Source organism: Alexandromys fortis, unplaced genomic scaffold (genome assembly GCF_014885135.2).
Source record: "Alexandromys fortis isolate MF-2015 unplaced genomic scaffold, M_Fortis_MF-2015_v1.1 scaffold_320, whole genome shotgun sequence".
Classification (NCBI taxonomy): domain Eukaryota; kingdom Metazoa; phylum Chordata; class Mammalia; order Rodentia; family Cricetidae; genus Alexandromys; species Alexandromys fortis.
In genome coordinates, this window is record NW_026068190.1 from 747174 (window position 1) to 774391 (window position 27218).

Below are 27218 nucleotides of genomic sequence, written 5' to 3' on the forward strand. Positions count from 1 at the left end.
ATAGACTAGCACAGGATTGGAAGCAGAGCCAGAAATGATACCCCAATGTTTTCCTTTCCTGTTCCAGGGCCTCCTAAAGCTTTTAAACCAATCAACCTGAACATGGGTCTCCTAAGGTGCATCTGTGTAAAGAGGCAAAAAGAGGCCGAATACATACCACAAAATAAATAGATCTCAAAACCAAAATAACTGGCCTGTGTTGGTGACAGAGGAAGGAAACCCAGTGGCTGTCAGCGCTTGTGTTACTGTAATCTTTAGTAGCCTGTGTCTGAGGAGGCATTGCGAATAGTTCCTCCAAACATCCTTTCTTGCTTCTATTTGGTCACATCTGTTCTTCATATTAACACCGATGAATTTTGTATGTGGTTTAGAATATCTGTGTTTATCTATTTAATGTGACAGTGTTCTGATGCTCCCTTTTCTTTCTGGACAAACTACCTAAATTACATGCTTTACTATTTAGTCCTTGAGTTTGAAATATAGTAATGATTTTTGTGGTGATTTTTGAGAGCAAAATATATTTAAAGTATTTATAGACTTCTTTAGAACATTATTGTCCTATGTATTGCCTTCATGATATCAGATTCTCTGTAAGTGTTTTTGAAAGAGGGTGAAGGGGTGAGGCTGGCAGTCAAATAAGCCTGGAAAATGTATCTTCATGCGGTACAAATACCTGTTAAGTTTTCATTTCTGCCCTGGGAATTGAATGTAGGGCTTTGCATATATACATATATGCAAGGTAATTGCGCTACCACTAAGAAATATTTTCAGCTTTTTTTTTTGTCTCCTCACCCCCAAAGAAAGCTCAGAATTAATACACATAAAAAACATTAAGACTTCTTTTAATCCAGTGTTTCACAAAATCATTAAACCCCCATTTTCCTTTTTGGTCTTTAGAGACAGGGTCTCTGTGTATCCCTGGCTGTCCTGAAACATTCTCTGTAGACCAGGCTGGCCTTGAAAGCACAGAAATCTGCCTCCTGAGTGCTGAGATTAAAGGTGTGCACCATCAATGCCCGGCTTCCAGTTCCTTTTTGAAGTTTTTTTTTATATTTATTTTATTTATTATGTATACAATATTCTGTCTGTGTATATGCCTGCAGGCCGGAAGAGGGCACCGGACCTCCTTACAGATGGTTGTAAGCCACCATGTGGTTGCCGGGAATTGAACTCAGGACCTTTGGAAGAGCAGGCAATGCTCTTAACCACTGAGCCATCTCTCCAGCCCCCTCCAGTTCCTTTTTGGTTAACACTTTTTGACACTGTATTTGGGGAAATTCTACTGTACTGAGTTGATTAATACAAATATTAAAACATGCATATCACATTGCTTTAAATACTTGCCTGTTGCAAATCCAAAAGATTACTAAGTTTTCTACACACCTGTGTATCTAGTTGACATGAGGTCTTTTCACAGAAGGGTTGGTTGTACTTAATCAGACATGCACTTCTCTGCCTAGGCAGTATTAGCCCTTGGTTCACTTGACTGATTTATGTATCAGTCCATTGCTGAACTGTAATCTAGCTGATGGGTAGAATTCCTAATGCGCAGTAGCACTTGATGGCTCTGGTGCTGCAGTTTTACTCTAGAACTCACCCACTTATTTTTCTTTCTGTTGTAAATTTATGAAAAGTTTTTTGTTAGCATATTTTAATTAGACATAATTATTTCATTATGACATTTCATATATGTATATGAAATATTTTGGTTAAATTTACCCATCATCTTCTTTTGTCTCTTCCCTGGTAATACTCTTCCTCTTTTAAAATAGCTGTGCTACTTATACCATTTCCACCACTTTTGTTTTTTTTTTTTTTGAGAACTTATTCGTCATACTTACAGGAGTTGAAGTCATAAATGCTTTAAGCGAGACCACCTATTTGAGATGAAATGCCAGGGGCCAAGAAGATCTAGATGCTAACTGTGTAATGGCATCACAAATCACTGGATCAGGCTCTAAACACTGGATCCAACTGCTAGACTGGGGAACATTTGCTTTTATTTGACCCCTTTGTATCAGAAGTTAGGATCAGAAGGAGGGAAGAATCAAAAGACAGGATGTGGTTTTGAGGGAGGGGCACGGTTGGCAGCAATAGTCAAAGGACTAAATGAAGTGGTTCTGGGAGAAGAAAGTTGGAGAGGATAAGGCATGAGATAAGAGGGCTTCTATTATGATAAAACACCGTGACCAAAGCAAATTGCTTAGGAAAGGATTATTCCAGCTGACAACATGATTTCATGCAGGGAAATCAGGGCAGGAACACAAAGCAGGAAACTGGAGGCAGGAACTGATGTAGAGGCCATGAGGAATTCTGCTTACCTTAAGAAAAAATACCAAGGAGATAAAGACGTCTCAGATAGGATGTGTAAAACAGTACACATGTTTTGTAAACAGTAAGATGTTTGGAGATTGCATGTAACCTGTGTGTGTAAGAGACTGGTGGCAACAGCTTAGACAATGTGGCTAGAAAGGAAGGAAGAAGCCAAATGGCAATGATGGCTATTCCAGGCAGAACTGAGAAGACCGTCCAGTAGATAGTTCTTTATCTGTGTTAGCTCTTAGAAAATATAATCAGTTAATAAAAACAAATATTGACCTGTGCTAAATTCCTTAAATTTAATGTATGTTCCCAGATGACAGCCACATTACTTTGTATTACCATCTTGATACTATGGTTGTAATTGTTGAACATATTATACCCCTAAAAGCAATAATTATTGTTAAAATAGTTTTATTGAAGTATAAATAAATATATGCCAATTTTTCTTGTAAGACTCAGTGAATTTTGACATATATACAGCTACAGTAAACACTATTATTAAAATCATTATACCATGTGTTTTATCTCCCAACATCGGCTTTTAGTCCGTTTAATAAACAAATTTGTTGAGCCATCGATGATGCAGTATTCTAAGAACAGAGAAATCAAAGCTATCAATCTTTAGGAAGCATTTTATTTTTCAGTGAAAGACAATGATCTGTATAGTTGTTGTATGTGGGAGATTGTCTCTCAAAACCATCAGTAGGAAGAGGAGTGAGAAGAATCTTATGCATTGAGATTGTTGTGGTTTTATCCAACAGTACTGGGGTGGAGGAACAATAACCATATGAAAGCTGTCCTGGAGAGCTTCCTGTGTGAATCCTAGCAACAGTACACTGGAAGAGTCAGAGAGACCCTCCGGTTGTGTGTGGGGGGTGATGAACATGTTCTAAACTGTATGTAAAGGACATTAAAGTTTTATGAGCTGTGTTTGGGAGACAGATTGGAGACAGGATAATTAAGGATAAGGACTGCTTTTCAAAGGGAGTAGACTAGCTGTGATGTCAGCAAACTGGGACAAAACTGTTATCCCTTTTTTCCTGTTACTATTTCTGCACACTGGACAGGTGACTTTTCATTGTCTGTTAAGGAATTGGAAGTTTTTCTAAGGTAGTAGATACTGTCATTAAACTACTAGATCTATTTACTTTCCTATAAATTATAATTTTTAAGAATTAAATACAAGTTTAGATACGAGACCCACCAAGTTTCATATTTTTAAACAATTATTTTATTTGTTTTAACCAGTTACCCATGGGTGTATTGTTTCCACAATAAAACTTTTTCTACCAGATGGTATGGAAGCCCGGCTCCGCTCAGAGTGAGTATAATCTAGTGCTGTGAAGTTTGGATTAATTATCTTAGTTGATAATATTTATAGTGATGATATCCCATTAATACTACAAGATTACTGTGATATATTAGAAAATTGACATAGTACTTTTTGGCATATTATATACTTCAGTTTTGACTATAATGGATCAGAGGTAAAGGTTGTTTTATTTCCAAATTTAACTTTACAGTGTATATTTGAATAGACAATTTTTTGGGTTTTTTGCAATATTTAGAATATTTTAGTTATTGTTTCTTTTTGATATATATTGAATGTAGAGCTTTCCAAACTGTGATCGCCTGTTGTGAAGTTAATGTCAGTGTCATATTCATCCAGAACTTGAAGATGTCAATATAGTTAGTATTTTTTATAGTAGCTAAAAGAATTTTCCCCAAAGTTGTATTTTTATGTTTTTTTTGTTGCTCTTTTTTTTTTATTTATTAAAGATTTCTGCCTCCTCCCTGCCACCGCCTCCCATTTCCCTCCCCCTCCCTATTTTTATGTTTTATATGAAACAATATCATGTCCTGTCATGAAGACTAAAGTTTAAAATGTAAACTTAAGTACATCATGTGCTTTTTACAGATTATCATTGTGAAGTATGGAAGGTCCTAGGCAGTACTTAAATATTAATGCCTTTTGTTTGTTTGTTTTTATTTAGGGAAAGCCTTGAATATGCTAAATACTTGTTTCCTTGCTTCAAAGGACCGTCCTGTTATTACAGTTTACTTTTTACTAGTGGTTTAATTACATTGTTTTGATTATGCCAAAATACCTAGAGTTTAAGGGAAAGCTGAATAGCGAATAGGAAAGAGAGAAAGAAAAAGCAGAAAGAGTGGGTTCCCTTACTGTAATAGTCTCTAGTGTCAATCGTTAGAATTACATGTTTTATGCTTTTCTTATACCATAGTTTTTCTCCCTCTTTAGTTTTATGGCTAGGTGATGCAAAGCAGAGATCGTAAAACAGTTGAAATTAAAATACCATTTCTTTTAATTACAGTTTATTATTAAAATGTAATTTTATTTTATTAAAATTACAGTAAAATTCAAGAACTTCAACATAACAAAGTCTTTTGGGTCAAAAATTGAGCTTTCAGTGATAGAATAAGTAAGCAATCCACCAGAGACATACAGCTTCTTAGGGACTAGTGACTGCAGGCGATAGGAGGCCATTTTTGAGAGAGTTAAAGGGTTTGAGCAGTCGCTTAAGTCTTGTGTGTTCTTAGGCTCCAGCTAGTAGAATATGTGGGTCTTATCTTTGCATATATGTGTATGTGTTCGTGTACATGTGTGCCAGAGGTCAGAGAACAACCTTGGTGTTGGTTCTTGCTTTCCAGCTTGTTTGTGTTTGTCACCATGTGCCCTAGGCTAGCTGTCCCCCCAGCTCCCAAGGATTCTTCGGTTTCTACTTCCCAATTTGCTGACAGAGCGTTGGTGTGGGCATGCGCCACCCTTCCTGACTTCGCACGCATTCTGGGTAGTCAAACTCGAGGCCTCATGGTTGCCTGACAGATGCCTTCCCTGCTGAGCCATCTCGTCGGCCATATGTAAACATTTTGAAGACTTTTCAGTAAATCCCTTCGTTTCCCCAAACCCTTTCACTATTTCTCGTTTTTCTTCTCTGCTCTCTCTCCTTTTTTTAGTGACTGTGTGTGAATGTTTGTTATATGCATGTGTTCATTGCCTGCTTGCAGAGCAGAGGGTAGCCCCAGGTGTTAATCCTCAGGAGCCCTGGCCCTTGTTTTTAGGCAGGTTCTCATCGGAATAGAACTGCTAACTTAGCAAGGCTGATCAATGAGCCCCTAGAGTCCTGGCTTCACCTGCCAGGTGCTGACTTCACATGCGTGCCGAAGCACCTTACTTTTTACAAGGTTTCTGGGGATTAAACTCAGGTTCTCAAGCTTGCACAGCAGGGAATTTACTAATAAAGAGTTTCCCTGTTCTTAAAGTGCTATTAAATATTAAATTTTGCTTCAAGTTTAGAAGAAAAGTTTAGAACAAACAGTTCTTTAAAGCTGAATATCTGACTAGGCTCGACAGCAGATCATTAGGGAACGCCTGGCTGCACCTGTTGTGGCTCTTCGGCTCTTTCTTTTCTCATCTGAAACATAAAGATACGTTACTTACCGATCATGAGTTTATGTGGCTTAAATGTAGTTGTGTATTTAAAGAACTTAGCATAGTACCTATCAGATAATGAATCCAGTATGAGCATTGACTGCTGTTATTGTAACCTAATTTTAATTAGCAGTTGAAATGACTGAATACATCAAGAATGCCAAGTCCACTGTGTAAATAGTGTATAGGATTTTTAAGATCTTCAATATTTAGTTCTGATTGTTCCTTAGTTTCTGTTCTATTTTTATAATTTCCTAACAACAGAAATAGAAATTGTCTATAACTTTTCAATTCTAACACTAAATAGCAGTTTTTATTCCTTGTTGTACTTTTTATATGCACAAGTTTTTCAACAATTCAGACAAAGTACACCTATATCCAATATAGGTTCTGTAAACAAATATATTTGCAGAATGTGTTATTTGGCTTTTTAGCCATTTGTTTGCTAGCGAGATTTCATAAGGACAGAAGAATTTCTTCTTGGGCCACTAAGAAAACCAGATTTTAAAAGTTCTATGTGTTTTAAGGGTTTTTGAGTCAGTGTCCTTATGTGTACATATTGGCAGAAGAAAAGGGTATATACAAAAATGGTTACTTCTGGGTGCTAGGGTTGAGTCATTTTTGTTTATTTTTTATTTGTTACACATTTTTCATTCTCAGTATATATTGCCTTCACAATCAAGAAAAATTAATTTACATTTAAAACATCCATTTTAGTTCTATGGAGGGAAAAAGAATAACTTTAAAACGCCTTCAGTAGGCACCAAGTTTGTTAAGGCCTTGAGATAGACTCTGTAGATGCAGGGATGAATTGATCTTAATTCTTAAGACACAGACATGTAATCAAATAAATACTGTAAAGATTTATGCATGCTCACTGAAGTCTGTGCAAGATATTCTGGTGTGCAGAAAGTGGCTGTTGGTACTTAACCCTCCAGTGTATATGCCATATCAGGTCAGTTTCTCAGCATTTACAAGCTTTAACTAATTGAGTCTGGGAACTTTACCCAGTCGGCCTTCTAGCTGGTTGTCACTAGATTGCTTTTAAGATGTGAAGTATAGGGGACATAGGCCTTGCTCTACATCCCTCTACCTGCCTTCAGGACACATACAGTATCTCATAGGGATTTGTAAAACAGGGACTCTGCCTTCCTTGGGGCACATTTCCCATGGTGTAGAAGGTTGTAATTGATTGGATACTATTCAAGGCATCGTTTTTAAGCTACTTGTCTATATCTTTTAATACTTAAAAGAATGCTGTAGGGCCCACACTATAGGTGCCATTGCTAAATAACAGAGTATGGGCAAGGAATATGAGGCCTATCCTGATTACTTTGCCTTTTAGCTGGTAAGCAGAGCCAGTTTGGTCTAGTTGGTGTATTTTCTGAGCCTCTGTGCTTAACCGCTGCTGCTTTTCTGTTGAGAGTTCCTTATCAGGCCCCAAAGGAAATTAGTGTCAGCTGTTGTTGTGTTTGTTATATTATGTTCAGTTTCACACACACATGTAAACTGGGGTCCCATCCCAAGATGGCTAGGTGAAGAGTAGCTGCCACTGTGTGCACAACTGGAGTTGTTCTTCCCTAGGACACCGGTCCAGACTATAACTAAAGATTGCTACACAGGGTACTTATTTATTATTTGGTAACTTATATGACACAAATAAGATGCATGATTTAAAAGGTACTTTAATGTGTTGAAATGGTAAAAAAATAAGGGAGTTATCACAGCACTCAGTAAATAGTGGATCCTCAAAAGATGTTTAATACCTTTTGGAATTGAAATTCTCTTTAAGAAAAATAATGAGTAAAAAGTAGGTTTATGCATGTATTTTTTAAATAATGTCATGTGTTTATGAAGGGATGATTCACATTCTTTTAATTATGTGAGAGCAAGTGTATGAATGTTATGTCAAGATATCTTGGTGCTCTGGTACCATTTCCTCTGCTTTAAGGAAATGAGATAAAATTCTAAATTTTACTTTCCAGTGTCATCCATGCTCCATTACCAAGTCCTGTTGACAAAGTGAGTAGTAAAAGATTGTTTTCCAGACTTTGACATTTTATTTCACTGAAGTGTTTTTATTTAATGTTTTACCTTAAAAACTTCTGTTTTGTAATAAAGTAAATGTGACTGTGTAGTTAATATAACCTTTACTGTGTGGAGAATTTGGAATGCATAGTTTCTTTGGAGAAAGCTTTTGTGACCCAAGTAAACCACTGACCGACCGAGTAGACTGACTGTTCCTAGTTGTGCCAGAGGTAAGTAATATTAGCTGCTATCTTTTATTCTGAAGTTAACTTTTGTTTAGGAATTTCCCAAATATTTCTTTTTTTTATTACTGATTTTTACTGAGCTCTACATATTTCTCTGCTCTCCTCCCTGCCTCTCCTCTCCCCCCCTTCAGCCCTCCCCCCAAAGTTCCCCATGCTCCCAGTTTACTCAGGAAGTCTTGTCTTTTTCTACTTTCCATGTAGATTAGATCTATGTATGTCTCTCTTAGGGTCCTCATTGTTGTCTGAGTTCTCTGGGATTGTGGTTTGTACGCTGGCTTTCTTTGCTTTATGTTTAAAAACCACTTATGAGTGAGTACATGTGATAATTGTCTTTCTGGGCCTGGGTTACCTCACTCAAAATGATATTTTCTAGTTCCATCCATTTTCCTGCAAAATTCAAGCTGTCATTATTTTTTCTGCTGTGTAGTACTCCATTGTGTAAATGTACCACATTTTCCTTATCCATTCTTCGGTCGAGGGGCATTTATGTTGTTTCCAGGTTCTGACTATGACAAACAAAGCTGCTATGAACATAGCTGAGCACATGTCCTTGTGGCACGATTGAGCATCCTTTGGATATATACCCAAAAGTGGTATTACTGGGTCTTGAGGAAGGTTGTTTGCTAATTTTCTGAGAAATCGCCACACTGACATCCAAAAGCGTTGTACCAGCTTGCATTCCCACCAGCAATGCAGAAGTATTCCCTTTTCCCCACAACCTCTCCAGCATAAGTTGTCATGAGTGGTTTTGATCTTGGCCATTCTTACAAGTGTAAGATGGAATCTCAGAGTTGTTTTGATTTGCATTTCTCTGATGAGTAAGGATGTTGAACATTTCCTTAAGTGTCTTTCAGCCATTTTAGATTCCTGTTGAGAGTTCTCTATTTAGGTCTGAACTCCACTTTTTTAAAAAATTGGATTATATGTTCTTTTGGTGACCAATTTCTTACTTTCTTTGTATATTTTGGAGATCAGACCTCTGTCTGATGTGGGGTTAGTGAAGATCTTTTCCCATTCTGTAGGCTGTTGTTTTGTCTTGACTGTGTCCTTTGCTTTACAGAAGCTTTTCAGTTTCAGGAGGTCCAATTTATTAATTGTTTCTCTCGATGTCTGTGCTGTTGGGGTTATATTTAGGAAGTGGTCTCCTGTGCCAGTGTGTCCAAGTGTATTTCCCACCTTTTCTTCTATAAGGTTCAGTATGGCTGGCTTTATGTTGAGGTCTTTGATCCATTTGGACTTGAGTTTTGTACATAATGATAGATATGGATCTATTTTTATTCTTCTACATGTTGATATCCAATTATGCCAGCACCACTTGTTAAATATGCTTTCTTTTTTCCATTTGATATTTTTTGTTTCTTTGTCAAAAATCAGATGTTTGAAGATGTGTGGATTAATATCTGGGTTTTCTACTTGGTTCCATTGGTCCTCCTGTCTGTTCTTATGTCAGTACCAGCCTGTTTTCAGTACTGTAGCTCTGTAGTAGAGTTTGAAGTCAGGGATTGTGATGCCTCCAGAAGTTCTTTTATTGTACAGGATTGTTTTGGCTATCCTGGGTTTTTTGCTTTTCCATATAAAGTTGAGTACCGTTCTTTAGAGTTCTGTGAAGAATTTTGCTGGAATTTTGATGGGCATTGCATTGAATCTGTAGATTGCTTTTGGTAAGATTGCCTCCCAAATATTTCTATCCAAGAAGTTCATTCAGTTTTTACCCATACATCAAAGCAGCTCTGAAATAAGAACTTGTAGAAATTATTCTTTTAATGCCATTGAACATCGGTTTTGACACCACAGAATTAGAAATTGCAGTAGTTGATTGCTAGAGTATTTTCTTTTGTTTAGGAATAATGATGCATTGAAACTAGAGGTGCCATTGCTAAAAATCAGAGTGTAATCAAAGAACAAAACCAAACCTTTTTTTTACTATTTGACATGATTGTGAATATTGGAAGTTCTGCTTTGGGTTTGTTGTTGTTGGTTTTTGTTTGTTTGTTTGTTTGTGTGTCTCTTTTATTTTATTTTTTAAAAAGAAAACAATCTTTTTTTCATTTTACATACCAATCCTAGTTCCCACTCCCTCCCATCCCTCCACCTTTCCCCCCCACTCCACTCCCCATCCACTCCTCAGAAAGAGTAAAGCACATTGCTTTGAGGAAGGACCACAGCCCTCACTATTACATTTAGGCTGAGCAAGGTATCCATCCAAAGAGAATGGGCTCCCCAAAAGCCAGTACATGCAGTAGGGATAAATCCTGGTCCCACTGCCATTGGCCCTGCCCAAGCCATACAACTGTCACCCACATTCAGAGGGCCTAGTTTGGTCCTATACTGTTTCCTTCCCTGTCCAGCTAGAGCTGGTGAGCTCCCATTAGCTTAGGTAAAGTGTTTCAGTGGGTGTTCCCATCATCCTCTTGACCTATTTGCTCATATTCTCACTTCTCCCACTCTTCTACTGGACTTTGGAAGCTCAGCCCAGTGCTCCGCTGTAGGTCTCTGCCTCTGTTTTCATCAGTTGCTGGATGAAGGTTCTATGGTGACATTTAAGATATTCATCAATCTGACTACAGGGCAAGGCCAGTTCAGGCACCCTCTCCTCTACTGCTTAGGGTCTCAGCTGGGTTTCACATAGCCCTGGGTGTCGAGGAGTTCACTATGTAGCCAAAGATGTTGTTTGTTCACTTCTTGATCTTCCTGCTTTCACCTCTCAAGTTCTAGGATCACAGTTATCCTACCACAGCTATCCTTACTACCACAGCTATCCTACCACAGCTATCCTTACTAGCACAGCTATCCTTACTACCACGGCTATCCTACCACAGCTATCCTTACTACCACAGCTATCCTTACTACCACGGCTATCCTACCACAGCTGTCCTACCAGGGCTATTCTACCATACCCGCTGGCTTTCGTGTGTGTGTGTGTGTGTGTGTGTGTGTGTGTGTGTGTGTGTGTGATCACTAAAATGTGAGGACAAACAATTTACATTTTTCTTTAGTTTGAGGAACAATGGTTACCTACTTTAAATTGAACTTGTTTCTTAGGTTATTGTTATAGAAATAATGGTAATTTATCACCAACTTCTGATGCTAAGAACTGTTTTCAAAATAAATAATGATTTTGTTGATTTAGATCTTCCGAAGAAAAATGCCATTTTTTTAGTCTGAATATTAGAAAACGTACTTTCTGAGTTTAGTGAGCAGTGATCCTATAACATTATTAATAAATCAGCAGAGCGTGGTAGTGTATACTTGTATTTCTAGTGCTTGGGGGCTTGGATAAGAGGATTGCTGAGTTCAAAACCAACCTGGGGTACTTAGTACCAGGCCAGGAAGGGCTTTGTAGCAAGACCCCATTTTAAACAACAAAAAAGGATAAGTATGCACACTTATTAGTGTTCAAGATATGGGTAAATATTACAGCAACTTACTGTATTCTTTGTTTTCTTTTTTAGTGACATGGTTCTGTATTCACTAGTCTTGAAAAGCCCCTAATTGAAGCAAATTCTGATACTTTGGGGTTCTGAGTTGTTAGGCTGACTTGTAGTTTTTGAACATGATTATTTCTTCTTTTTCTTAAAATTTACATATAGTAATAATTTTTTATTAACTCTGGCTATTGGACAAAATGTTAGAATCTTTTTTGCCTATTTAAATTTTTGTGGGTTTTTTTGGTAAGTAGAGTGTAAGATTTCATGCTATCCTCTATCCTGACACATACTTCCAAGTGAATTTTGAAGATTGCCATTTCTAAATGAATTGTGACATGTTGATATATTAATGAAGTAATCAGTGATGTATTTTAAGGAAAAAGATGACTGCATTGATTAGGAGTTATTTCTGTGTTATGAAAAGGCTCAGTACCTCTGTGCTGTAAGTTTGTGATTTGACTTTAAAAGTTTCACTATAATTCTTGCTTAATCATCTTGTTTATAAGTCTGATATGATCAGTGTAATGCCATTTATACATTCTAGATAAACAACAGAAATATTTTAAGAAATAATTTACACAATAATTTTAAATTAAGACTAGTCCATTAAACATTTTATCTGCATATTTAGGAAAATAGACATTTCTTGAAATTGGTTTGTTTTCAATTTTTAAAGTGCATTTTTATTTTGTGTGTATGTTCACCATGCATGTGGAAATAAGAGGATAACTTGCAGGACTCTCTCCTTTTACCGTGTGGGTATTGGGGATTGTTCCATTTAGGGTTACTATTGCTTCGATAAAACACCATGACCAAAAGCAACTCAAGGAGGGAAGGATTTATTTGGTATTCACTTCCACATCACTGTTCATCACTGAAGGAGGAGCTGATGCAGAGGAGTACTGCTTACTGGCTTGCTCCCCATGACCTGCTCAGCCTGCTGTCTTATGGAACCCAGGACCACCAGCCTAGGGATGTCATCACTCATTATGGGCTGGGCTCTCTCCTACTGATTACTAATTGAGAAAATGCTCTACAGGCTTGCCTACAGCCTAATCTTATGGAGGCATTTTCTTAACTGAGGTTCCCTTTTTCATATGACTTAACCTGTGTTAAGTTAACATAAAACTATCCAGCATGGGATCAAACTGAAGTTGTCAGGCTAGATCGGAGGGACCTTTACTTGCTGAGCCATCATGTTGGCTCTTAATAGTTTTTTTAATGTAATGCTTTCTTTGATTATTGATATTATATTATTTTATTTCTAGGTTGCTGCTAACACCCCAAGTATGTACTCTCAGGAACTATTCCAACTTTCTCAGTACCTACAGGTAAAAGTCAATCTTGAGAATTCTTAGTCTTTAAAAGTAACTTAGATTTTATTTTGTCAGATTGTAAATACAGAATAAAAATATTGGCTGGAAACACGCACACAGGAAATACCTTTTAAAGGAAGAGTGGAGGCTTAAAAACAGACCTTAAGAAGAAAAAGGAGTCTGGATTATTAAATTTAGAAAAGATAAGCTTATGTGCAAGAGAAATTTTTCTTCCAGTGTAAGGAGATTCCAAAGTCCTTCTTTATTCATAGGTGGTTTTAAATAGAATTAAGCTTGTTATATTCCATATTCCGTTCAACCACTTTACCTGTATTGATATAGCTGGAGGAGCGGGCTGTTTGTCGTCCCGGCTAGCTTACACCCGAAATACACCTGAAAAAAATCACACAGAAATTATATTCATTAAATCACTGCCTGGCCCATTATCTCTAGCCTCTTATTGGCTAACTCTTACATCTTGATTTAACCCATTTTTGTTAATCTGTATATTACCACGTAGCAGTGGCCTACCAGGGAAGATTTAGCATGTCTGATTTTGGCAGTTTCATGGCAGCTCTCCATCTGTTCTTTTTTTTAGCATTTAGTTTTGTCTACTCTGCCCACCTAAGTGCTGCCCTATCAAAAAGCCAAGGCAGCTTTCTTTATTTAACCATTGAAAGCAACACATAGACAGAAGAACCTCCTATACTATATTGATTCATTTAATCTATGTAACAGTTTTTACTGCTATGTAAGGAATGTAGATATCTCATTCTTTGTTGTCTGAGGTTTCTGTCCTGCCTGGTTCCCGCATTTGTTAAATCCCAAAGAAATCACACAGAGGTCTACATTAATCATAAACTGATTGGCCCATTAGCTCAGGCTTCTTACTAACTCTTATAACTTACATTAGCCCATTATTCTTATCTGTGTTAGCCACGTGGCTCAGTACCTTTTCAGCGGCGTAGTCACATCTTGCTTCTTCTGTGTCTGGACAGAACTGCAGAGGGAGCTTCCCTCTTCCCAGAATTCTCCTGTTCTCATTGACCCACCTCTACTTCCTGTCTGGGTTGTCCCACTTATACTTCTTGCCTGGCTACTGGCCAATCAGCATTTATTTAAAACATAATTGACAGAATATAGACAATTGTCCCACACCACTTCTTATTTTTCCATGTGGAGTAACTAAGGGGCAGGAAGATCTAAGAATTTACAGTGTCATACCCATTGTGATTTACCCCTAATCTGAGTTTAGTTTGGCAATTAGACCCCAGAGTCCTCCCTGTTTGAACTGTGTTTCTGGATCCAGAGCATCTACTTGGAATGGCCTCCTGGAGCTCTTGATTCTTTATTTAAAAAGACATACAACTCTAAAAGCAAAGAGGTTTTTTTTTTTTTTTTTTTTTCTTCATTTATTTGGGCAGGATTATGGCTCTGGGTCAATAGAGGGATACAATGAGAGAGTATGGTTTAAAGGTAACTTTGGTTCAGAAGTTTAGGGATTGAAGTATTGATCTTGATCTTAGTTTTTCTGTTCAGTTCTGTGACCTTTGATGGATAGTTTTATTTGTGGATTTGTCTTTAAAACTGTTGACCAGTGGCCCTGTACTTTTTGTTTTTTTAAGGCCGTGTGCATCTGTGGAAAAGTACAGAAATAACCAACACATTAATTAGGTCTCATTTTCCACCAAGCACCATGTACTGCCATATAGAAAACGATTGAACACATACGCACATCCATGAAGTAGTTAAGAGCATGGGCTTTTCTAGCCAGAATTGATCAAGCTTAACTAGATTTAAACCCTGGTTTTAACATCTCATCTCCTAAGAAAGTTTATTTGTTTGTTTTTTGAGACATGGTTTCTTTGTGTTGCCCTGGCTGCTCTGAGACTTGATTTGTAGACCAAGATGAACTCACGGAAATCTTCCTGCCTCTGCCTCCATAGGGCTGGGATTAAAGATGTGCTCTACCACCACCCAGCTTCCTAAGAAAGCCTTTGGACCTCATTTTCCTTCTGTGGGCAGTTGATAAGTAGAACCACCTCTCCACATTATGAAGGATATATGAATTAATATAATTAAAACACTTGGAATAGTGCCCACAATGTAAAATATATGATGTGAATGTCGTTGGTCATTTTCATTCAATGGGAAGATGTATTCGTTTTTGTAGGTCTCTCTTGAGAATGTTAAGATTAATTCATATTTCATTTCTGACATGAGAAATAACAGTGTTCATATAAATTAAATAATTGGCCTGGTTCTGTGTAGTGTGGTGGCTGATCATCATGAATGAGACTCTTATACTTCTCATTCTGTCCCATCTTTTCTGTCAGATCTTTGAACATCCATTTATATGTACTAACTCTTTGGAAGGAATTGTCCCACCTCCTCTTTTCCTTCTTGCATAATCTTTACTGGATTGTGAAACGCTAATGTAAACTGTGAAGCCTTAAATAAAAGTTGAAATAGGTGCATTTCATACCTTAGATCTAAAAGACTATTTTCAGGAGAGCTACATTTGTTGGAGTTTGGTTCAGAATTAAGAAACTAATGGAAATGAATTTTTTAAGAGATACAATGACACCATCTAGTGGAGGTAGTATCTAAAGCCTTTGTTGGCTGGTGGCTTTGTTTTATAGTAAAACAATTTCTATCTGTTACTTCCTGGATAATGTTTCAGGAGCTTAAAATAAAGTATGGTAAATAGCCATTTTAATATGGATTATGAGGTGATGGGTTTTTTTTTTTTTTGGTCAGATTCCTTAGTCTACATTAAAACAAAGGACTTCTGAGTCTACATTAGTCCCTAGTCGTCGTTTATCAAGGATGTGGAGAGCAATAAATTAATGTTTAAGACTTATGCTATAGTTGAAGCATATACTTCTCCTCGAGGTGGCTCAAAGATAGAATGCTTGTAAGTGTTTTTTGAGTATTACAGGAATGACAGAAGATGAAGTTGTGCCAAAGCCACAGCCCAGTGATATGGCCATTTGCCATCACAGGTGGGGCAGGGATGCTGTTAGCAGCTATCACACGTCAACTACAGAGTAGTCTTGCTCTTGGTTCTCTTTCACCATAGTTATGTGTTCCTTTGACCCCTTAATTACATCAAGCTAATATTTAGTGAACCCTTACTTCTTGAATATTAATTACCTAATGACATAATCAGGGAGAGAATTAGAGTACCTGAAAATGCCATAAGCATTTAAATGTATGTGCATGTATTTACATAACATTTTAGAAAGGAAAAGCTGAACGCTGTTACTATTTTAGATGCCATGCTGTAGAGTTGTTATCAGGTATCTTTGATGCCTTAGTTTGAAATACATTTGTTTGAAGATACATTTATGTGTATTTATGAAATATAAGCAGAAACATAAACATTTTTTAAGTTTTTCTAATCTGCATTTTGAAACTTCCTCTTTTAGTAAATTACTAATAAAAAGAAAACAGAAATGAGTAACTTGTTTTCCATCTGGGGCAAAGTTTATTATATCTGTACTTGCAGTCCCGTAGATGGGTAAAATAATGAACTACATCCAGAGTGCAATCCGAGAATATATTCAGATTATATCAAGTGTTTTTCTTCAGAAGAATCATGTTGCTGACTGAGTTCTTAGCATTTCTTTTGTGATTTATGGTAGGAGGCCTTACATCGGGAACAAATGTTGGAACAGAAGTTAGCCACACTTCAGCGGCTATTAGCCATCACTCAAGAAGCTTCAGATACCAGTTGGCAGGTACTCCATTTACTTTAGATTCGAGAATCCATTTAAACAGTTTAATAGTTTTTTTAATGTGTTAAGTGAATTAAAATTAGATTTTAGGCAAGTAAAAGTAATGTTATTCCTTATATAAAGAACAAATGTTGAAACAGCATTTTGTAGCAGATTTTGATTGATTTTTCAATTTTGTTTCTTTTCTAGGCAATAGAATCTGTTATACTTGCCTTTTTTGTTACTGTGGGCTTTTATTTGTATCTGATTTTTTTCCAACAGGCTTTAATAGATGAAGATAGACTCTTATCACGGTTAGAAGTTATGGGAAACCAATTGCAGGCATGCTCCAAAGTATGTATTTAATCTCAGGTATATATGAAAGAATGCGGTTCTGTAGTTTCATTTTTTCTATCTGACTGTGTGCTAAGCCCTTTATATAATCCCAAAATTGCTTTATATCTTTGTCATGAAAAGAATCCACGCATACCTATAAGTAGGAAGAATTCTGTAATACACGCCTGTGGCCAGTTCTAATTACTTTTTTATTGCAGTTGATATTTATTGAAGAGGTTATTTGCCGTTTGAACTGTGATTTATTCTATAGTGTTATTATTATTATTATTATTATTATTTTAGTTCATTCTCTAGGCATAAAATAATAGATATTTGGTCTGGGTTAGATTTTTTCTTCTTTTTTTTTTTTTTTTTTTGCCAAAAACACTTCATGGATGGTATTGTTCTTTAGTCAAGGAACATAATGACTAAATGGCTTTCTTTTTAGAATTTTGTCATTGGTGATTCTTCACTATGTCCATTATTTTATGAAAGATTTTTAACATAGTGATATAATTCTATCATTCCTTTATTTACTTAGCTGGATTACTTCTTCAAAGATAATTATTCCCTCATCAATTATTTTGTTACCCCAAAGTACATTTTATACAGAAAAAATAGAATGAGACCCACCCCTATTATTTACTAGATAAAAAGAATAAATTGATCTTCCTTTTATCCACCAGTGAATGACAATGAAGTACTTTCTCCCTGCTCAGATTTAAATATATTTGGTGTGTTTCAGTCCATACTAGTAGTTAGCTTTGTTGATTATCAAATTATCCAGAGTTTCCTATGAGTAAACCTCTTGAGGCTGTCTCTCTGGATAAAGCTGACTTGGATAGCGTCCTGTGGCTGCACTAGACAGAACGCTCCATGCTCACCTTACACCTTTCTTGTTTGGACCTGGAGTCTTCCTTTTTCCTCAGGATGCTCTTACTCTTTTATCTTAGCCATTGTTCTAAAATGTTTGGTACTTTTGATAGCCATGATTTTTGTTCACAGATGGAAATATGATGACAGAACATGAGTAATTAATCTTAATATTTGAGAGAAATTACTGCCTTTAGCTCTTTCCTATTGGAATTAGTATAATTTTTTATTTAATTATTTATTTATTAAAGATTTCTGTCTCTTCCCCGCCACCGCCTCTCATTTCCCTCCCTCTCCCCCAATTAGTATAATTTCTAAGGGCATAATTTACTGATACAACTTTAAAATTCAGATTCAGTTAATAGCAGGCTAATATTTGTTTTGGGGGAGTACCTGAACATATAATTTAGAGTATCGTAATGTGCTTGTTTCTTTCAAAGAAGAGTAACTTAGGTGTGATATAATTGTCTTTTGTGGTAGAATCAAACCGAAGATAGTTTACGGAAGGAACTCATAGCACTGCAGGAGGATAAACACAACTATGAGACAACAGCCAAAGAGTCCCTGAGGCGGGTTCTTCAGGAGAAAATCGAAGTGGTCAGAAAACTTTCAGAAGTTGAGGTATTTCATTTTTATTGTTATTGGTTTTAAAGATTTATTTTTAAAATTATGTGTCTATATGTAGTATACGCGTGGGTGTGTTTGTGTGTGCGAGTGAAGTTGTCTGCAGAAGTCCGAGTCTTAGCTCCATTGGACCTAACATAGGCAGCTTTGAGACATTTGAGATGTATGCTGGGAGCTGAACTATGTACCTCTGCTTAGTTTGGAATTTGCTGTTAGAGCAGGCTGGCCCCAAACTCACAGAACTACACCTACTTTTGTCTCCCTAGTGGTTGAATTAAAGATGTGGACACCATGTCTTATAAATGTGCTGTTTTTTAGTGGAGGATGGTCTCAAGAACTTTATTACTGTACCCGTCTTCCAGACCAGTGGTTCTGTCATCCCAACACTGCGACCCTTTAATACAGTTCTTCATAAAATTATTTTGATTGCTACTTCATAACTGTAATTTTACTATTGTTATGAATCACAATGTAAATAAATTTCTTTGTCCTATCCTCTCCCAGAAGTTGAGAACCACAGCTCTAGAATAACCCTATATCTTGTGCTTTGGGAGTTTATGAGGGATCTCTTCTAGGTCCTAGGAACAATCAAAATGTGATTTTTGGGACTGAGGGTTTAGCTCAGTGTGCATGTTCTTAGCATGTGTGAGGACCTGGATAGTTTGTACTATGGTCTCATTCTATTGTATGGGCTTTATGTTCATTGTTGCTTGATTAATTGATATACAAATAAAGTTTCAAGCTATATTGCTGTTTTCGCATTAGATGAATTGCTATGTGGTATTGCTAAGTTACTTTAAGGATTGTCGACTTAGAGGTGATGTGATAAAGTATACTTTTACTCTTAGCACTTGGGAATCTGAGGCAGATTATTTCAGGCTAGCCTAGACTCCATAGTGAATTTGAAGTCAGCTTGAGTAACAGTCTTGTTTCAAAAACAAATAGAAAAGGAGTTGGTGATTTTTCTGTAGCTTTGGAGCCTGTCCTGGCACTAGCTCTTGTAGACCAAGCTGGCCTCGAACTCACAGAGATCCACCTGCCTCTGCCTCCCATGTGCTGGGATTAAAGGCGTGAGCCACCACCGCCCGGCCCTAAAATATTTTCAAGGCTCAAAGTCGTACTGGTTGACCCTTTTAAAGTATAAGTAATAGGTAGCTATTTCTGCCCCGTTTCCCAACATTAAAAAAAAAAAATTCTTAGTAGTGTTTTAGTATACATGTTCCTGAAATAAACTGAAATTATTTTGTCTTTTAATTCAGTTTTATACAAGTTTAGTCCAAATGTTGATAGTCCAAGCTATACTTTTTACAAGTTGAATTTATGATAAAATTTAAATAAGTATCCATTTATTCTAAACGAATTGCATGTGAACTTGAATTGCAGAGAAGTCTGAGTAATACTGAAGATGAATGTACCCACTTAAAAGAAATGAATGAACGGACTCAGGAAGAATTAAGAGAGTTAGCCAATAAATATAATGGAGCGGTTAATGAAATTAAAGATTTATCTGATAAAGTAAAGGTATGTATATTAGTTGCTTTTCTACTGCTGTGTTAAAACACCATACCCAAGACACCTTATAGAAGGAAAGGTTTATTTGGGCTTAAGGTTCCAGAAATTAAGGCTCTATCAGCATCATGGAGAGGAAGCGTGGCAGCAAGCAGTTATGGTGACTGGAGCTAGAAGCTGAGAGCTCACTGGGACTGGCTTGAGGATTGTGAAACCACAAAGCCTATCTTCTGTGGCATACTTCCTAAAGCCATACCTCCTAAACCTACCCAAACAGCATTACCATCTGGGGACCAAGTATTCAGACATATAAGCCTATGAGGGACATTCTTATTCAAACCATCACATTTTGTTTTTACTCTACCTGAAAGCATGTTAAGCTAATAGTCCTAACTACTAAAACAGCTTAAAAGTTTATGCATCACTCACTAATTGTGTTTTTTTTTTTTTTTTTTTTTTCGAGACAGGGTTTCTCTGTGGTTTTGGAGCCTGTCCTGGAACTAGCTCTTGTAGACCAGGCTGATCTCAAACTCACAGAGATCCGACTGCCTCTGCCTCCCGAGTGCTGGGATTAAAGGCGTGCGCCACCACCGCCAGGCTCACTCACTAATTGTTAATGTAAAATTTAGTAAAGCTGAAATGTTGAGATTGACAGTAAAAATAGAAAATGTATTCTGTTTCGTCTACCCTCCAATTGCTGTTGAAAATTGAAAGCCTTTAAAACAGACATACTTCCTGTAGATGGAAATAGAGTCAGTGCTTCACAATAGTCATCTTTCAGTGTTTGCTTCCCCACCACATGGACTAAGATTGGATGGTATAGAAAAGAACAGCATCTTCTAGTATACACTTGGAAGTAGATGAGAATCATCTATTCTCATATGATGCAAATTGGCAAGATGATGCAGAATGTGGGCATTTGTCCTGTGTAATTGGAGTTTCTGTCCTACAATTCAGTCTCAAAGAAACACATAGAGGCTTATAACGATTATAAACTGTTTGGCCTATTAGCTCAGGCTTATTATTAACTAACTCTTACAACTTAAATTAACCCATAATTCTTATCTGTGTTAGCCACATGACTTGGTACCTTTTATCAGTGAGGCATTCTCATCTTGCTTCTTCTGTGTCTGGCTGGTGACTTACTCAGCCTTTCCTCTTCCCAGAATTCTTAGTCTGGTTGTCCCGCCTGTTCTTCCTGCCTGGGTAGTGGTCAATCAGCATTTTCTTAAACTGATATGAGTTTAATAAATCTTTACAGAGTCCAAGAACATTTCCCACAGCAGTCATGCAAGCTTTAAGAGCTAAGTTTGGTCATAGAACCCATGGTGGAAGGACAGAAAGTCCCCAAAGTTGTCCTCTGATCTCCATGTGAGGGCCATGGCACCCATGCCCCATAACTTAGCCTTGTAATATACACACATGTAAACACAAAGATATGTAGGCAGACACACACATATAAATAATAATGATAAGTTATTAATTATTTTATTATTAATAATAAATTATCGATTATTTTATAGTAGTATTTTATAATAATAAATTTTAAAGTAGTAGTCAAGGGCCAAAATGAGATATATGCAGTAATAGTAAATTATAAAAACAGAGAATCATAGCTAGAGTAAGAATAAGGTGTCTCATAGGGTAAAGTCATACAAGCCTGTTCTTTCTTGGGAGCCTATATAAAGGTGAAAGAAATGGACACCACAGAATTGTGCTGTGATCTCCATGTGCACCTACTCATGCATCATATATGCATATGTACAAATAGTAATAATAAAGTTTTTAAAAAAGAATTAACAAAATCTAGTATAGTCTGATACTTTTTAAAACCTACTCATTTTTAGGGCCTCTCAAAGTTAGGGACCAGTTGTTCAGTGCTGTAACAAACTCAGAGGGAGCTTGGAACAATTTGTTTGAGCCCTGGTTGTCCTTCAGGTGTACTCTTGATTCTGTTTCAGTTGCTATTCCCTCTGGGACATTTGGAATAAAGAAATCAGACCATAAAATAATGTCTAGTTGGTCCTTCAAAGTCTTGTGACCACATTGCTGAAAATCCATCTTAGTGTAATTTATATCTGTTGGTGGGTTTTGAAACTAGAAGGGGGTCCAGAGGGAAGGAAGAGATGGTGGGGTTGGAGAGAGGAGCGGGTAATAGAACGCACATTATATGAAAGCAGAAAGGGAACTGTTTGGAACGAGGAAAGGAAACAGCCAGAGAGGCTGGAGTCATTGAGAAGGGCAATGCCAATGAGGATAAATGTCTAGACACATGTATGAAGAATACCACAGTAAAACACAGTCCTTTGTGATATTAACTTAAAAATCAATTAAAACAAGAGAAAAATGACCTGGCCTCAGTTGAGTGTGTACAAGATAGGTATTTGTCAGACAGGCCAAGCATCTCTTATGGTAGTTCTCAGGGAGGTCTTGTCAAGAGAAACGTGTTTAAGGGTTTGTGCCATCATCTTTTTAGCCAAACATAAATAAATTTTAAAGTGATATAACATTTTAGAATGTACAAACAAGTTGTAATAATAGTAAATTTGGGTTATATATTTCCCATTTAAAAAACATGGAGGATTTAATTTTGACTCCTTATCTGTGTGTTTATCTTTGTGAGTGCTTGTTTGCTCCTAAGTTCTTCCCTTCTCAGTGCCATGTCAGTTTTGACATTATATCTCTGTCTTTATTTGTTTTAGAAAATCAGCTTTATAAATATATTCTCTAATTCTGAATAGATTCCTTAGAAGTATAAATGAATGAAGTCAGTCCTGGCCTTAGGCTTCTTAAAGCAAGTGAGGTTTTATGAAATGACTGAAGAGCCCTACTCAACAGGTAGCAGAGGGAAAGCAGGAGGAAATCCAACAGAAGGGACAAGCTGAGAAGAAAGAATTACAGAATAAAATAGATGAAATGGAAGAAAAAGAACAGGAGCTCCAGGCAAAAATAGAAGCTTTGCAAGCTGATAATGATTTCACCAATGAAAGGCTAACAGCTTTACAAGGTAAGCTAGCTGATACAGAAATTGGTTTTATTTGATTTTTGTTCTCTTTGTCTGTGAAATATCTTTTTCTTGGACTGTTTTTTACAGTACGGTTAGAACATCTGCAGGAGAAAACTCTTAAAGAATGCAGCAGCTTAGGTAGGTGTCACCTTCTTTACAGATGTTCTCACTAAGCTTTTGTTTGTTCACATCCTTCACCTCTCACATCGTTTACTTCTCACGTTTAATAGTTTACGTGTCAAGAACCAAAGGATACTTTCAAAAAATCTCCTTTTAAAATGTTCATGATTGCCACCAGAGGGCCCCATTGTGTAGTCCTGCAGACAGTGTGGGTCCTGCCTCTGAGGTGGTCTTAGGATCCTCTTTCTTTTGAGGTTCTTTGGCAAGTCCCCAAGCTTGAATTAGTAAAGAAAGGCGCTTGAACTCTTCTGAATATAGTGTTCTATACAGAGTCAGTGTGAGTAGGAATAGGAAATGCCATAGTAACATTGAAGCCAGTTTTAAAATTAATACTTTGTTTGATCAGGCAATGATATCCTGTCTTAATCCTAGGGATACAAGTTGATGACTTCTTACCTAAAATAAATGGGAGCACAGAAAAAGGTAGCGTAAAAAACTTTTTTTTGTGATATCCTTTTATCATTTAAGCAGGACAGAGAGCTAAATGCCTAATGATTTTTGGTGCTTGGAATAAACACATTTGTAACTGTGTACTTATCACCAAGTTTTGTCTTTTAAACTCCAGATTCTCTTTATAGACTAAGACACAAGATGTGATCTGTTCTTAGATATATATCCCTTGTTGTGTGGAAATTGCAATGACTTAGACAAGAAAATGGTTTTCATTGTTGTGGCTTGTTTGATATGGCTCTTCCCTTCCAAAGAGCTCTATTACTGTTCTGGTTCATTGTGCTTAGCTTCCAGGTCTCCATTGCAGTGTGCAAACTTATTTAATGTCCATTGAACATGTGGATTCAAGATAGGGTTCCTCTCTGTATCTTTGGCTTTCTTGAACTCACTTTTTAGATCAGGTTGGCCTCAAACTCACAGCAATCCGCCTGCCTCTGCCTTTTGAGTGCTGGGATTAAAGAGTGTGCCACCATGCCAATGGAAATGACTTTACCCCTCTGTTTTATTGATCAGAGAATGAGATTAGGCATCTTTCTAGTCAGAAAGGTTTTTTGGTAGTTTCTGGTTCTTTCATTCATGTTTTTCTGGGTAGCAGGAGTTCTCCGTTGACCACAGCCTGCAGCCACTGCGTTAGTTTTCCTGTTGTTCTTCCCTTTTCTTCTTTATGCAGTCTTGCTGTGTCCCTTGGCTGTCCTGGAGCTGTCTAAATAAGTCAGGCTGGCAGTGAACTCAGTGCTGTCTGCCATGAGCCACCATGCACAGCACATGGGACAGCACATAGGACATAGCTTTTAGGTCACTAGCTTTTGTAATTCTGAAGTCTTCAGATCCCCATTCACTGGCCCCTCACCCCTTTCCTCTAAGATTGACTGAGTACGAACTCCAAGTGTGTGTTTCACTTTAACTGTGGACGGTCGGAGTAGTAAAGGAATGGAGTTATTTTCAGTGCGTACTGATGTGCTATCGCATTTTAATATGAAGAAGTTAGTAGAAGATGTCAAGGTCAGAAATAGGATTTGTAGCTGGGTGGTGGTGGCACATGCCTTTAATCCCAGCACTCCGGAGGCAGAGGCAGGAGGATCGCTGTGAGTTTGGTGCCAACCTGGTCTACAGAGTGAGTTTCAGAATAGGCTCTAAAGCTACAGAGAAACCTAGTCTTGGAAAAAGCCAAGGAAAAAGAAAAGAAAAAAGAAATAGAATTTGTAACGAAACTTTTCCACATATCATGGTATATCTTTATCATTCATAGCAAGAGATCAAAGTTAAGGAGTTTCTTTTGACTTGTGTTAAATAGAAAAATGGGTGAACTGAAGATTTAGCTTTAAGAGTTTTCCTATTTTATGCCTTGGATTCAATTCCATCATTATAAAAAGGAAAAAAGAGTTTCTTATAGTAACTGCCAAAGCAGGTCCAGAAAGTCATGTATATGTGAACTGTACAGTGAAGGTCTAATATTACATATATCATGCATGTTAGGATTCTCAAGAAAAAAATTATCAATTGCTATTTAACTATTCAATGTATTTTGTGAAATGCCTTAAGGTTTTCAGATTTGAGTTTTTGAGTTTGAGAAATTTTAGAAGTGTAGTTTGTGTTCATTTTAACAAGACTCTTAGTTGCTGTTCATTAAAAGGGTTTAGCAAATTTTTGTTGAGTTAATCTTTGTCTTCTAAGTATTCATTTTCCTTAAATGATTTTATGATTTTCATTATTATTTTGCCTGTCTTTTCCTTTCTGCTTATATACTTTTTAATTAAATCCATATTTTAAGCTGCGAACTTTCATTTTTACAGTTAAGAATCTTTATATACATAAAAAAACATCTTTTAACAAAAGTTATCAAATTACTGTGTAAATTTTTTGCCAGAAAATTTAGACCAGTAAACTGCTTTCCTATTAACAAATAACCAGATTCCTTAATTTAATATTAAAATAAAATATTTTGTATTGTTATGGGGAACTCCTTGCTATAGTTATTTTTCCATTGTTAAAACATTTGGGCCTTTGTTGACAATAAGTTAAGTAGCATAAGAATAACTAGTAGGACATTTTGACAGTAAGTTTCATGTTTATCTTTCGCCACATTTTATTGTGGAATGGACTTTGTAATAAGATCATTTACATTTTCAAACATTGCAAAGTTCATAGCCATGGTTTTTATGAATTAAGTTAACATCACCCTTGAAATAGTAGAGAAAATACTAAGTATAGGTGCAAAAGAAAATGTCAGCAGTGTCTAGAGATGTTGTGGTTTATTCTTCTCCCAATGAACTCTTTTTGAAGTGATTTAACTTTTTTACAAGCAGATTTCATACCAGAAGTTTTTGTTTCTTTTTAAAATAAGGATTATTTAAATATATGTTTGAGTATAGAATAGTGCTGTCTAGAAGTAATAGAACAGTTGTAAACTTTAAAATATTTCTGCTAACTACAATAAAGTTTAAAAAGAAGCAAGTTAAAAATTTTAATACTAAATTTTATTTAACCAACAATATCAAAAATGTTATTTAAACATTTAGTCAGTATTTAAAGATTATTAATGAAACATTTCACATTAATTTTCCTTAGTAGTTATTTGAAATCATGTATTTACTTTATGCCTGCCACATATCTCTGTTAGAATGAGCACATTCGAATGACTTAGTGATGTGTACAATTAGTGGCTACAGTAGCATAGCTACGACATGAGTATAGAAAACATAATCCATAGAAAGCTCATTTGTGTAAAAAATTTATTCAAATAGAATAGTTCTCTTTTTTATGTTTCCATGTTTTTTTCCTTTTCTTTAACTTTAACCAATATCACAGAGACTAGTTTTTCTTCCAGTAAACATCTGGTTTCTTTTGAATTGCAGTGATGATAATATGCTCTGTAGTTGTGTCAACTTAATTTCTAAGGGCCTGAAGTCAAGTAGTAAACAAGTAGAAGTTAAGTGTCATGCTTTAGGATGGTGACAGGGTTGTCTTATGCATGTGAAAGGTGCTTTTGTAGATATGTAGATATAGATATAGATATACATTGATAGCAGACTTTTGAGCTAAGCCAGTCTACTAAATATTTTCAGGATTGGGTTCAGATATAAAATAGAGTATATAGGGCGCTGAGGAGATGACTCAGTGCTTAAGAGCACTTACTGCTCTGCCAGGGGATTCAGGTTTGATTCCTAGAACCCACCTGGCAGGGGATCCAAAATCCTTTTCTGAACTTTTGGGTTCCTGCGTGGAAAACTAGGGTGCTTTTTAGGCTAGTGAGAAACAGTGAGTGTTGTGGTTACTGTTGTGTTGCTGTTTAGGGACACCATGGCCGCGAGGCAGCTCTAGAAGAAAGCACTTAGTTGGGAGTTCACAGTTGCAAAGGATGAGTCTGTGTTGTCACAGTGGGAAGCGTGGCACAGGCATGGGGCTGGAGAAATAGCAGAGAGCACACATCTGGTCTGCAAGTTACATGCCAAGAGAGCATGAGACAGACCTGGCTTGGGCTTTTGAAACCCTAAAACTCACCCCCGTGACACACCTCATCCAACAAGGCCACACCCCCTAATCTTTCCCAAACAGTTCCACTGAGGACCAAACATTCAAATATATGACTCTATGGAGGCCATTCTCATTCATACCACCTAGGGGAATTCCTGGTTTTTAATAAGAATCACCAGAAATTGGTTAATATTGGTCTGAATTTTGGTTTCAGATAAGTGTCATAAAGTCCTTTATGTATGTTCAAGTTTAGTTC

General features: G+C 36.7%; 1 protein-coding gene across 11 annotated transcripts in view; it reads left to right on the top strand.

Moving 5' to 3' along the window:
• Slmap (sarcolemma associated protein) overlaps nucleotides 1-27218 on the top strand; it is a 124342-nt gene that overhangs the window by 53303 nt on the left and 43821 nt on the right. For 4 of the 11 annotated variants that reach the window (XM_050129383.1, XM_050129382.1, XM_050129388.1 and 1 more), the window contains exons 3-12: nucleotides 3571-3643; nucleotides 7759-7795; nucleotides 12743-12805; nucleotides 16438-16533; nucleotides 16792-16863; nucleotides 18199-18339; nucleotides 19726-19863; nucleotides 22690-22858; nucleotides 22946-22996; nucleotides 23411-23461. In XM_050129383.1, coding sequence (XP_049985340.1) covers nucleotides 3571-3643; nucleotides 7759-7795; nucleotides 12743-12805; nucleotides 16438-16533; nucleotides 16792-16863; nucleotides 18199-18339; nucleotides 19726-19863; nucleotides 22690-22858; nucleotides 22946-22996; nucleotides 23411-23461 — 891 coding nt within the window. The remainder of the gene's footprint in view (nucleotides 1-3570; nucleotides 3644-7758; nucleotides 7796-12742; nucleotides 12806-16437; nucleotides 16534-16791; nucleotides 16864-18198; nucleotides 18340-19725; nucleotides 19864-22689; nucleotides 22859-22945; nucleotides 22997-23410; nucleotides 23462-27218) is intronic. The other 7 variants (XM_050129386.1, XM_050129385.1, XM_050129390.1 and 4 more) reach the window with 3 other exon arrangements.